This window comes from Lichenostomus cassidix, chromosome 17, assembly GCF_008360975.1.
Source record: "Lichenostomus cassidix isolate B80296 chromosome 17, HeHo_3.0, whole genome shotgun sequence".
In the NCBI taxonomy this organism is placed as follows: Eukaryota; Metazoa; Chordata; class Aves; order Passeriformes; family Meliphagidae; genus Lichenostomus; species Lichenostomus cassidix.
The window spans coordinates 5,831,887-5,844,648 of NC_139497.1; the positions used below are offsets into that span (position 1 = coordinate 5,831,887).

Consider the following 12,762-nt stretch of genomic DNA (forward strand, 5'->3'; position numbering starts at 1 on the left):
TCACCTGGCAGGACCTTCTCAGCAGGACGTCCTGCACTGCCAGGGCCATGCAGTTGAACCCATCCTGGCAGGCCTGTGGCACCCCTTGGCACGGGCAGAGGACAGGGACTGAGACCTTGCAGACCTTTATTGAGCATGATCCCACTCACTGTGGTCCAGGGGAGCTGCCAGGGCAGCAGCTGCTGCCGGGAAAAGAAACCCCATGGGGGAAGGATGGTGCCACCACACCTCCCTGCTTAGCCCCAGCCTGGAGCGCACAGGGAGCCTTGTCTGGGACAGGAACCCAGCCAGGGCTGACAGCTGTGATGGGAATCACCCCCAAACACTCCCTTTTGATCCAGGATACCTCACCACCCCCTCAGCTGGGTGACTGCACGGTGGGATGCAGAGGGCAGCACTGTCCTTGCACACCCAGCCTCATGGGGTCCCTCTTCAGACAGGCAGGAGCCCCCAGCACCATGAGTAGTCCTTCCAGCAGCAAATGGAGAAGGCAAACCTGCCCTTTCCAAGTGCAAAGTGTCATTTCTTTCAGACTTGAATCAAAAAAACCCCATGAACTGTATGTAAACTTTAAAAAAGTCCCGGAAGGAGCAAACTACTGGGCAGAGCCAGAGCAGAGGGGAAGGAGAGCCCAGAGAGTGGGCAGCACAGCCCCAGCTGGGGAGCAGGTCCCTCAGCAGGGGCTCTGGTCCCTCACTTGATGAGCCTTGGGTGAATCCTGCTTCTCTTTGGTCAGTAAATTGTAAACTACAGGTTTAGTCTCTGCAGGAAGGAACGTGGAAGCAGCTCAGTGCTGGGCACCCTGGAGGAGGTGTCTGCCTGGAGCTGCAGGCAAAGTCTTTTCCTGGCTACGATGCTGCAGTGTGGGCACCTCCTCATCTCCTCAGCTGGGCCTTCAGTCTGATTTCTTGGCAGGTTTCCTGCTCTTCCACATGACGAACATTATGAAAACACCTGCCATGAGAGAGAGAGAACAGATTCAGGTAGGAAACTTTTAATTCCAGACATTTCTGAAACACCTGGTAATGAGAAACAGAATCTCCAAAGAGAGAGGAAGAAAACTCTTGCTGTTCAGAGGCTCAAACAGCCAAAGTGGTACACAAACACAGCCCTGAGTCCCTGTGCCAGGCTAAGCTGCAGCAGTAACCACAGACAGTGTCACAAGTATCACACATTAGCTAAACCCCTAGCAACCCTCTTCTCTCTTCCTAATTTAGAAGTTTGTAATTAGAACAACAGAAATAACTCTCACCTATAAATAGCAGCAGCAGCAGCCCGGCTGCCACGGGGATGATAACTGCATATTCCCGAGGCAGGAAATACTGATGGATGCCATGGTCGCTGTCGATGAAGGGCTGCAGGGACAGAGAGGGCTGTCAGCAGGTGGGCACAACACCTCAACGTACAGCCTCGAGGTTTTGGGAGCAGGATGGAAGCATCTGGTGTGAGATGGCTAAAAAAACGGTGCTCAGACCCACAAGTGGCTCAGCCTCAGCCACGGGGGCTGAGAGTGGGTGGGCAGTGAAGGCTTTGGTGTTTAATGGACAACGAGGGGAGACCACTGGGGGTGGCCCAGGGGCTTGGGGTGGGCACAGCTGCTGGTGCAGAACACAGCAAAGCCCTGTCTGTGCCCTGCAGAAGGGAGCAGCTGCGCCGGCTCTGCTCCATGCTTATCCCACCAGGATCCCTCTGCGGAGGCCAGTGGAAGGCTCTGGACACTAGGGAGCAGTGTGAGGATTCCCACACAGCCCCGAGCACACCAAGGGCTCCGGGAATGCCGGGAGCACGATGGATCAGGCAGCAGAGTGAGCAGATTCAAGAGGGGAATTCAAAACCCATGGAGTTGGAGGGGAAGCTGGTGAAGTTCAGACATCAGCCCAGGACTGAACCCGGCCTCTTGCACCTAGAAAGCTCATGAGGAGAAATTTCTTTCCAGGGCAAAAACTACTAATGATCCAGCTGATGTGTCCCCAAAAGCAGGCAGCCTCACAATCACTTTTCCACAGCCCTGCATTCCCTAAACTCTTCTCCTCCCTACCAGGCTCCAGATTTGTTAAGATTAGTCTCTTTTTATGTTTCCCTCTGTCATCTCCCACCAGAACCAGGAATCGGGGATATACAAGACAGATGTGGACATCGATGACCACACGTCCATCGGGGTCAGGCTTCAGCTGTCCCCAGTGGCTCATCCAGCCCCGGCTGGGGCAGACCTTCTTGAAAGAGCAGGTGGGCACCACGATCAATGTTTGGTCTTCCCCAGGCAAGGCCAGGAGCATCCAGAAGAGACAAGGGCTGTGTCAGCACACAGAGGGAGATCTGCCCTGAAATTAACCCAGAAGGCAAGAGTCCTTCGGGCATACAGACACATCATCCGAACAACGGCCAGGGAAACACCTGAGTATGTATGGAGAGACTGGGATTATATCGGCCAGAGACCCGTACCAGTACGATGATCCAGAGGGTGTAGTAAACAAAGAGGACGAGGCTGAAGGCGACCAAGCCAAACCCAACCAGCTGGTCCGTCGCTGTGGCCTGCGAGGGGAGACAGTGAGAGCGGGATCTGTGCAGGAGCGGCTCAGGGCACCTGCTGCTGGCTACGTGACCGCGCTGGTCACCGCGGGGAATGGGAAAACCCGGGGCAGGGGCACCGCGGCGGGATAGCCCAGCGCGGGCTGCCGGCCTGCCGCAGGGAGCTGCTGAGCCAGTCCGCACTCCGCATCCCCGGCCGGGGCCGGCCACGGAGCGACCCCGCCTGCCCCGGGAGGCGGCCGGGCCCGGTCCCTCCGCGGGAGCGGCAGCCAGGGAGCCCCCCGCGCTACCGGCCCCAGCAGGGTCCCTTCCCCGGCCCCAGCAGGGTCCCTCCCCCGGCCCGCCACACCGCCCGGCCCGGCCCGGCCGCACTCACCATGGCGCTCCGGCCTCCTCCCCGCCGGCCCCGCCCTTCCTTCCGGCGCGCCCGCCAATCAGAGCGCGGTCCGACAGCCCCGCCCCGGGAGCAGCCAATCGGCGGGGGCGGGCAGGGCGCGCGGCGCTGGGCGGGGCTGGCGGGAGGCTCCGCCCCAGGTCCGTCACCCCGAGATTCGCGGAACGCCCGGAAGGGGCGGCGGGGAGCGTCCGGCGGGGAGCGTCCGGCGGGGAGCGTCCGGCGGGGAGCGTCCGGCGGGGAGCGTCCGGCGGGGAGCGCCCGGCTCGGCCCGGGCACGGCGGTGACAGCGCTCCTGCCTCCCCTGTGTCACCCGCAGGCCTGATCTCCCTGTTCCAGCTCGGAGCGCCTGCGGCTCCAGTGCCCTTGCCGTCGGAACAAGGGACTCTGGTTATACCCAGCACCTGTGCCCTGTGACAGTGACTTACTCTGACACCAGCCCCAGCCCCGGGACACTGACAGCCCACGCTCCGCATCCAACACACCGAGGCTGCAGCGGGAGGAACGGAAAAGCGAGACCAAAGAGCCAAGGGACAGACACAAGGGACAGGATCGGCTGCCTCCCCTGCCTGGGACTCAAAGGCACAGATGAGCTTTGTGTAGCCGAGGCTTTGGGAAGGTGGAAAAAGCAAAAACTGCTGCCTCCCAGGGTTCCTGTTCCCCTCCAGCCCTGTCAGGCAGCAGCAGTGAGTGCTGGGCACTGAATTTGCCTCATGCTCCGTTAAGGGGATGGCAAGCCTGTGGTGGCAGAGGGGCTGCTCAGACACAAGAGCCGAGGATCTAGAGCTATTTATTCCCTGAAGCCCTGCTGGGCTGTGGCCCCAATCGCCCAGGCCAGCCTGGTGAGGTAGCCCCATCAGGAGAGGCAGGTCAGGCAGAGCCTGGTCTGGGACAGAGGGCATGGAACACGGGATATTGCTGGCAACTCAGCCAGGTCACCTTGCCCCGGGATTGCTGCTTCCACGGGACTGGTGCTGTGCTGCCAGCTGCCCTCTCCAGCCCTTCTCCAACTCCAGGGAAGGGCTGGCAGGGAGCTCTGCTCTCAGCCGCCAAAGCAGTCCTAGAAGGCAAAGCCAAACCCTGTTCCAGGCCCCAGCATGTCCTTCTCACCCTCCTGCTTCCTCAGCAGATATTTAAATACATTTAAAACACGAAACAAAGCAAAAAAAAAAAAAAAAAATCAGTGTGAAGTACCAAAAAAACCTTTATTTTTCCCCCAAACCATAACAACATTTGACATTATATTGATTTCCTCATATATTTGTTATTTCTCTACGTTAGGAACCAGATACAGAAAATACAAACACGATCTGTTGAATCAAAGACGGCACAGCATTCCGTTAGAAAAGGAAACAAAAAAACTAGAGGAGCGAGATAAAAATGGTGAAAAATAGTCATTCCCTCCAGCCCAAACTTTCCAAGAATCATCATCAAAATAGAGCAGTGGAAGTAGCTTCTCTTTCTAAACACACCTCTGCTTTAAGACAAAAGTTAGATTTATCTTTAGATTTTTCAAAGTAAAAAAATGTTAAACTATCTTTCAAGCAATTTTGGAAGTTTGCATAGACCCATTCCCTTTCCAAAAATATCAGCCATCTCTCTATAGAATCTGATACAAATCGAGTGCGCCTCAGCCGAAGGTCACCAAGCTCAATTCACTTTCAAGAAAATAAAACACGATCTCCCCTTCCCCTCCCTCCCCCCACAAAAATATGGGCTCTACCGTTATTCCATGTGTTCGAGGCAAGTCACCAGGCTCAGCCGCACCCCTCGCTCAGAGCTCCATCCCAATTCCTTTTCGTTTCCCACATTTCCACGCCCGCTGCCTCCGGGAGGGGCAGAGGCGCTGCGGAGGCAGCAGGATGGGATGGCGCGGGGAGGGGGCTGATGGACACAGCTCTCAGGAGGGAAGTGGGGGGAATTCTGAATTCATCAATCCCCCCCCTCAGCGAGGAAGTGGCTATTCAAGGACAAACACCTGCGACCAGGCAGAGTTTGTAGGAACTTGTCCCTGGGGACTGGCCTTGTCCACAAGGCTCAGTCACCAGAGCAAGAACTCAGCTAGAGACCAGGTGGGGCAGCAGGGGTGGGGCAGGAGGGGTGGAGAGGGGTCTGCAGCCCCCGGGTAAGGCAGTGAGGAGGGGAGGGGGAGCCCCTCACCAGGAGGGGTTTAACCGAGGTGCTCTAGCGTACCTGGAGTGAGGTTTTCCCAGAGGTTCGTGGCAGTGGTGCAGAGACCAGCTGCACTGCCACCAGCTTAAAAAGAAACAGCAATGACGAAATAAATAAAAAGTCAACCCCTCCTATTCAGATGAGAATGAAATAGGTATTTCTTCAGGCAGTGCCTGGTTCGGAACCCTCTAAAAACTGAAGCAAATGCTTAAAAGGGCTTGTTAACTTTCTGCAGGGGGCAAAGTGATGTGGCAATGAGGGGGGGAGAAATCACACGCCTGCTGCCCATCACTCCAAGGGTCAGGACAGCACGAGGCCCCCATTTAAAGTGCTGACCATACAAAAGATGATGATGAGGGAGCAACATCCTTCTCCCCCTTTTCCCATCACAATTTCCAATTGAAACCCATCTCCTTCACCAAGCCTAACGACTAAGCCTATTCTTTTGGACACTCAGTTTTATATCGGTTTTAAAAAAACAAAAAGTTAGTAAAAAAGTTACACTGAATTTCCTAACACTTTGCAATGGGCTTCCACCAATGAAAGGTCTAGAAGCTGGGAGAGCAGAGCCCACATGTTTTGCCTGATCCCCAGACTGGAGCAGAGAGCCAGCTCTGCTCTCTGGGGCCAGTCAGGTGTGAGCAGCCCTGCTCATCAGCATCAGAGACCCAGGGGATGCAGAGTCTTGCCAATAAGGTCCTTTTACTTGCTTAAGCCACCTCTGAATCCCCTGAGAAGGGGAACAATGTGGGGGAGAACATCCCCCCCTCAGCCCCCCCTGAAATAAAATATCAATGAAACAATAATGCAGTCAAAAAACACCAGCCTGCTGGGTTTATATAAAAAAAAATTCTATAAACTTCACAACGAAAAAGAAAAACTCAAAGGAAACTAGCCAGCGGTTTGGGTCTGGAAACTGATTCACTTCTTAAATGTTCAAAGTCCAACAAGGAACAGGCGGCAGTGATGCCACAAGGAAAAAAGTGCTCACAAGGTGCAGCTTCCCGAGGCAGCCATGAGTGTGTGGGACCAGTGACCCCACAGCCACCACCTCAGGTACCCACAGCTGCCCAGGGACTGCTGGGCATTGCTTGTGCTGGACACACAGTGGGAACTCTGTGTGGGATCTGCAAATAGGAACAGACTGCTCCCTCCTCCCTCCGGGTCTGCTCTGGCTGCTCCAGCCCTGTGCTGCACTAGGCTGGATGACTAGGACTACTTACTCACTCAAAACCAGGGGCAGGAGAGCTAAAAAGCCACACAAAGACCAGGATCTGTGGAGTCAATAATGTGGAGACAAGGAAGAGATACCCTATGAGACACAGTTATCAAAAATGCGAGCAGTGACGTGCCAAGCCACTGGAAGGGAAGCCAAAAACATGCCCAGGTTGGCCACAGTGATACAACGGACCAGGTTATGCCTCTGCCAGCCTGGGAAGAAGAGACCAGCTTTCTCAAAAGCTCAACCACTTCTCCTCTTCCTTTGCTGGGAAGATACTCTTCCCTCTGTCCCACTGGGGATTTCGTGACATGCCGAGCTGCCAGTGCCTCAGAGCAGCAGACTCTTGCCAATGGAGGCCAGAAGAATGCCCTGGGATCCCAACTGCTCTGACAGTGACTGCCATTGTTTCTCATGGGAACAGAAGCAAAGCAGCAGAAGCGAGCTGGGCTTTGGCCTCTTTCCTGGCTTATGTTTACTCCTTTCAAGTCCTGGTTGGATCTGATTTCCCGAGGGGCTCTGCTGGCCCCCGTGGAGCAGCTGGACCCTTGGCTCTGCATGGCCATCCACAGAAAGGGCAGGAACAGCCACTGCTGTCCAAGCCTCCTTCTGCCCTCACCCTGACCTGAGCAGACGGTCAAGCCAGGCCTGGCTTTCTGGCAGAGCCCCAGGGAGAGAGAAAGACAAGCAGTTCTCTCCTTCCTGCAGACACGCGGCACCCCAGGAACAGGGCAGGATGCTCGGCAGCCTGCAAGTGAGTGCCAAACCTACCCAGGCTGAATGAAGAAGAGATCACCATTAAAAAAAAACCTAGCAAGTGTGAAAGAGCTTTTGTTCTAGACAGTCTCAATAGATCCAACACTTTTTCCCTACATTAAACCAAACCAAGGTGTTGTCTGTATCCCCTTTTTGCCCTAATTAAAATTTAACTCCCTTTGAAGGGAAAGGGTGAAAAAGATACATATCCTATATGTGGTCTGTCCAAACACAGAAAGAAACCTCTTGACTCAAAGAGAGAAACCATCAAAACAGAGTAAGCAGCTGTATAGTTTTGCCACACTGCTGAGCACCCTCCTCATGCAGCATCCTTAGCTAGAAGGGTAAAAAAAAAATGATAAATCAAGGCCCTTTCATTCCTTGTTTCTCATTCTGCCAGATTCCCTTTTCTAGAAGCTCATCTGCATGCATTCTGGCCAAAGAGACCACAGTTAATCCTTTTCTTTTTTCTTCTCCTTAAAAAAAAAGGCTTTACAATAACTAAGAATTTAAACAACAATGTGATCAGTTACAAGCTTTTCCTTGCTGAACAGGACGAGTGTGTGCCTGTGCACACACACAAGTGTCAGAGAGGGGCACATTCCCAGCCAGGCCCTGGAGTGTGGAATTGCTCCCAGGGCATGGCTGCTAAGTGCTACCACAGTACACTGACAAAGGAGGAATGGGCACTACACAAAAATAGCTTATCAGCTGAGGGGCTCTGTACAGGAAGGGCTGCAAGCACAGCCTGCTGCTGGCCCACGGCCGGGGCTGCCCAAATCCTCACTGGCAATTTGGCTGCCAGGAGAATCTCCAAGTGGGAGCTGAAAGGGATCGACATCTCTGCCACACACTGCAAGGAAAAGTGTCAAACAACTGCAGAAACCAAACCCAAAGAAGAGCAATTGAAAGATCAACCAGAGAACAGTTTGAAGCCCTGTCAGAAGAGTTCACTCACCACGGAGCAGGTCAGAACAGCTGCTGTGGCTGATGCAGCAGCAAACACCCATTCTGCCCCTGAAGGCAGAGACAGTAGCTTTGCCCCAGCCCCAGAAGGAACCAGCTCAGGCATAGATCTCTGCTGACAAGGCAAGGAAGGCCAACCAACACCAAATCCCTTACTGGCCCAGGCCAAGAGAGGCAATCGACATCAACACAATAGAGACCACTGCAGTCAACTGCATCCTGCTCTGGCCCAGGAAAGGGCTGTCAGACAAGATTCTTTTCACAGTCCAAGAAGGGCAGTTCCCTTCCTGAGCTAAAGAAACAAGAAGGGAAAAAAAAAAAAAAAAAAAAGAGGCTTTGTATTCCAAGCTCCAACAGGACTATTTGCTGAATCAGTCCAGCAAACACAGATTATACTCCTGGAATAATGAGTAGAAGCCTCTTCCAGGTAAAATCTGTAACCTCTAAAGTGCTCCTGCTAATGCTAGTTGATGAACACCCCCTTCCATGCCCCAGCAGTGGAAGGGCTGCTGCAGTCAGTGGTGTGATGAGCACTCACATTTAACCGTTCACCAACTCCCAGCTGGATTGCGGTCATTTTCTGAAATGCACTTTTGGGAAGTATTTCCTATGAGAAGATGTTGTTTGGGGATGTGAGGGTAGGAAGGTGAAGTGTACACCACAGCATACTTTGTTCAGTAAAACCATTGCCTTGGGAGGTGATGTTCCCTTGCAGAGTCAATGGAATAAAGCATCCTGCAAGTGGCCATGTCACCGTGTCCCCAACAAGCAGCTCTGGGTTTGGTTAGAATGGTTTCCCCAGCCCCAGTGGTTTGAAGAGTTCACAGTGGTATAACCCAATGTTTTGGGGAGACAGAAGCTGAGAAGTCCCCCGCTGCAAGTGAATGGGTGGAATGAGGGATGAAGATGAGCAACATCCTCTGGGACTAGCCCAAGGAGAAGCCCCACAGACACCTTGCGTCCGAGCAGGAACAGGGGGAAGGCAGGCACTGGAAGGACCAGGAAGCAGAGAAGGACAATGCCAATGCAGGGAAAGTGCATGTTCTGGAGTGGTCTCGGAGTAGTTCTGCAGTGCAAACATATGAGGAGGGGCGTGGAGAAATCCCTTCTGGAATGCTGCATGAAGAGAGGTAAAGGTTGGCATCCATGTGGCAGCGGAGTGGGTAGGGGGCCTGTGTCCAGCAGCTCTACCCTGTTCTTCACATTTAGTGGGTTTCAATCACCACTGGCTCGTAAACTCCAGATGAGACCCTGGGGAGGTAGAGGGGGAGAAGATGGGAAGGGCAGGTTATTTTTCAGTCACTTTGGGCAACCAAGTTCTGATTCAGAGCTCTCCACTCTCAAACATCATCCTCTAACCCCACATAAAACACTGTGAATAATGAGTCAGCCTGGTGGGAAGTCAGTCCTTGGAACACTGAGGGGACAGAGACCTGGCAAGTCAGCAAGAGAGCACTGGAGAGAGCTGGGTGTGACACATGAACCCTTCTAAGGGGCACAGCAGAGGGAGAGTATCCTATCCTGCACAGAGAGCCAGCGTGCCTGGCTTTGCCGTGCTCCCAGATTTGTTACCAACTTGACACATTTTTGCATTACCATTGAACTACTTTTTGTTCAACTCAAAAGGTGCAATAAAGCCTCAAACGCAGCTGGCCAAGAGCTGCACTAAGAGTTACAGTGGCAAGAAAAAGTTTTATTCCTTCAGAAGGCTTTAATGAGAGAACAAGCCCTCGATGATTATGGAGGAGGCAGGAGCAAGGGACAATAAGAGGCAGGGAACAGGGACAATAAAGCTGGCTCTGCCGCAGTTTTGCTGCAGGCCAGCAGGAGGCAAAGCTCCCTCCCTCAGGAGTGAAGGGGAACCAGCCTCTACCATTTTGTCCTTTCACTCCTCACTTCTGTTCTGGGTCTAACAACCAGGATCCCATTATCCCTCTGAACTCCTGCTGAGAACTGCATTCATACTCCAGTGCAGCTGCAGCCTGCCACCAAAAGGATCCCAGGGCTGTTAATAAAGCCACCACGTAGCACATGATGTTTAGAAATCTCTCCCGCAGCAAAAACTGGAAGTTTCCTGGGTAAAAAGCTCACTAATCTCACTGGAGCCCCTCTGTCTGCCAGCCTTTTGGGAAGCCTACCTGTTTCCCAGCTGAATACCACTCAGCGTAGTTGTTCCGTCTCTGCTCACAAACAACCTCAGGTTACTGTCTGCAGATAGGAAAGGAAGACAGACATCAAAATCCAGAACCACCCAGGCTGTCAGGAGCTCCCCTCCCAGACACATGATCAGCACATGACAAGTGTGTTTCTGCAGATGCATGTTGACACTTTCTGGTGGTGTTCCCAAAGTCATGGAGCCTCTGGGAACTCCTTTCCTTGCTCCACAAGGGAGCCTCCACAACATGAAGCTTTGGAAGAATAAAGGCAGAAATATCAATTCAGTCATACTCCTTCAGCTGCCTCTTTTAAGGCAATTCCATTGATGCAAGTTCTTGGCCAGTTTAAACTCATGTGAACAGATGAGATGTGGGGCCTCACGCTGCTTTTCTAGAGTCACTGGAGGAGAAACTCAGCCTGTTCTGCTGGTGAGAGGCAGCTGCATTCCATCTAGTTTTAACTCATACTGAGTGAGGTGTAAATCCCCATATGGTAAGAGTGTTACTATGTGCAACAATTTAAGGTGACTAATGGTAAATTAATGAAGCACAGATAAAAAGCTAGGTTCGAATTTAAAACTTAACAGAAAAACTCAGACAAGAAAATCAGACGAAAGATTGACTTCTATGCTAAACTGAAAAATGAAAGTGAAAACAAATGCAGTTTCATTATTAGTTTTCTCCTAACAGATGCTGTGACTGCAATGGAGAAAATCCCTGCTTAAGCTCTCAGATAGACCTGATCACCAGCACATTGTAACCCATCTTTCTGCAGAGATGTGCTGTTTCCCTTCCAGTTGTGCTCTCCTCTTTTGATAAATACCCTTGGGCTGACCCTGGATGAAGGCCACTAGAGCAGTGCAGACAGCTGATGCAACTGATTTCCACTGCACTGAGAATCAGTATTTTTCCTTTCTCATTTGAGTTACTATTCAATCTCTGCTGTCATGTGTGGAACAGCAGCCAAGAGCTATCTGTAAATGCATGTGCAGCTCTTAAACCCACATGGTTTATCTACCACAGAAACACCCAGCAAGCACTGAAAGCAAATAAGTGTCAAAAGGGGAAGAGAGCCCATGGCAGATCAGATCTGACTGTAAATGCTTGGCAGCTTTGCAAAAGGAACAGCCCAGACATCCCCTCTGAGACGCCTCCTCTCACCTTCAGTATTGCTGACATCTGTGAAGTCCTGACTCTGCATTATTTTCTCCACTATATCATCAGCATCGATCCTGGTGTCATCCACTCGGGTTGGGTGACTCTCCACTGAATCCTTTTTCCTCCTGGTGAGAAGAAATACAGGAAAAACTTACTCAGCTTTTCCAGACACAGACTTCCATATACCATCCTACTTCTCTTGGCCACAGTCTCCTCCTAAGTAGCTACAAAGAGGACGCCTGAAGACAAAGGCGCAGGTTCTGTCTCTCATTCCCAGAGAAAGGTCTTTGCTCCACAGTTACTCACCGGGAGGGTCTGTCCAGCAGCAGGGGTGGTCTGGGGGGGCGAGGTGGCTTCTCCAGTTTGTGGTCTCGCTCCCCCTCAGGACACTCCACGGTCATGCTGAGCCCGCCGGACGCGCTGCTGCTGGTGGAGGTGTTCCGGCGGTGGGTCAGGTCAGACATGCTGGAGGAGCGCGAGTGCTCCGTGCTGTAACCTGCCAACACAGAGGGGTTACAAACCTCATCTGCTCCTCTTCCTGGCAGCACAGCTAACAGGCAGCTTCACAGCAGCGTTTCTGCTCCTGCATACAGAGGTTTAGACATCTATGAGCTCATCTGAACAGGAGAATTGTATTACAGAGCAAGGTGAGAGAGATGGCTGCAAATCACTCTCACAGGAGCTCATGGCAGGAAACAAAAGGTCTGTGGCCAGTGCTGGCAGAGCTCTGTGGATCAATGGTTACCAGAGATCTTGGACTGTTGGCTGGCGTAGCTCGAGTTCCGCGAGTGCCCCGAGTGGAAAACTTCTTCTGGGCTGGACAGGTTCTGATCTGGCTCTTCTGGGACACCTGCCAAGGAACAACAGGACACTGCTTACACCGTAACCAATTCAGGACATGGTGCACTGATCAGCTGGGAGTGGAGGCTGATCTTGGGGTGCTAAAACATGGGAAGGGCAAGTCTGCTGGCAGAGCCCTGCTGTACAGGTCAGTACAGGGCTTTGAAACACCCAGGGAATAGGGAAGACCTACAGTAAGCTTCTCTGTTGAATTCATCACTAATTCTATCCAGCACCTGAATTTACAAACATCTCTGGGAGCTTGTAGCATCTAGAAGGACAGGTAGAGTCTGAAACCATCTATAGTTAAAAGCATCAAGCTAAGACCAAGAACGTGTCAGGTGGCCACTGGCAGTAAAGGATTACAACCTCTGTTTGGGTGCTTCTGTTACTACCTTTCCCCTTCTATTACTTGTGAGAGAGCCTGTGCCATTTACATAGTCTCTGAATTTAACAGACACTTCAGCACAACCTCTGCTCCTTTGCTATCCCTGCTTGTCTCTCATACAGGAAGTTTACCCAGAAGTGCACAAATGTAACACATTAGCCAGCTTTTTAAGAACAGCACTTGC

General features: G+C 52.3%; 2 protein-coding genes across 4 annotated transcripts in view; both read right to left on the reverse strand.

The window, feature by feature from the left end:
- Positions 1 to 109: 109 nt before the first annotated feature.
- DPM2 (dolichyl-phosphate mannosyltransferase subunit 2, regulatory) lies at positions 110 to 3,106 on the reverse strand. The gene is made up of 4 exons (XM_085077190.1): positions 2,906 to 3,106; positions 2,443 to 2,532; positions 1,253 to 1,355; positions 110 to 954 (listed from the first exon to the last, which is right to left on the reverse strand). Exons 1-4 carry the CDS (start codon positions 2,906 to 2,908, stop codon positions 896 to 898), a joined length of 255 nt encoding a protein of 84 aa, XP_084933316.1. The 5' UTR covers positions 2,909 to 3,106; the 3' UTR covers positions 110 to 895.
- Positions 3,107 to 4,103: 997 nt separating this feature from the next.
- EEIG1 (estrogen-induced osteoclastogenesis regulator 1) overlaps positions 4,104 to 12,762 on the reverse strand; it is a 37,684-nt gene continuing 29,025 nt past the window's right edge. For all 3 annotated transcript variants that reach the window (XM_085077175.1, XM_085077176.1, XM_085077177.1), the window contains exons 8-12: positions 12,096 to 12,200; positions 11,657 to 11,846; positions 11,354 to 11,475; positions 10,175 to 10,244; positions 4,104 to 9,287 (exon numbers count right to left, since the gene is read on the reverse strand). In XM_085077175.1, the coding sequence (XP_084933301.1) occupies positions 9,242 to 9,287; positions 10,175 to 10,244; positions 11,354 to 11,475; positions 11,657 to 11,846; positions 12,096 to 12,200 (533 nt within the window). In that variant the 3' untranslated portion in view covers positions 4,104 to 9,241. The remainder of the gene's footprint in view (positions 9,288 to 10,174; positions 10,245 to 11,353; positions 11,476 to 11,656; positions 11,847 to 12,095; positions 12,201 to 12,762) is intronic.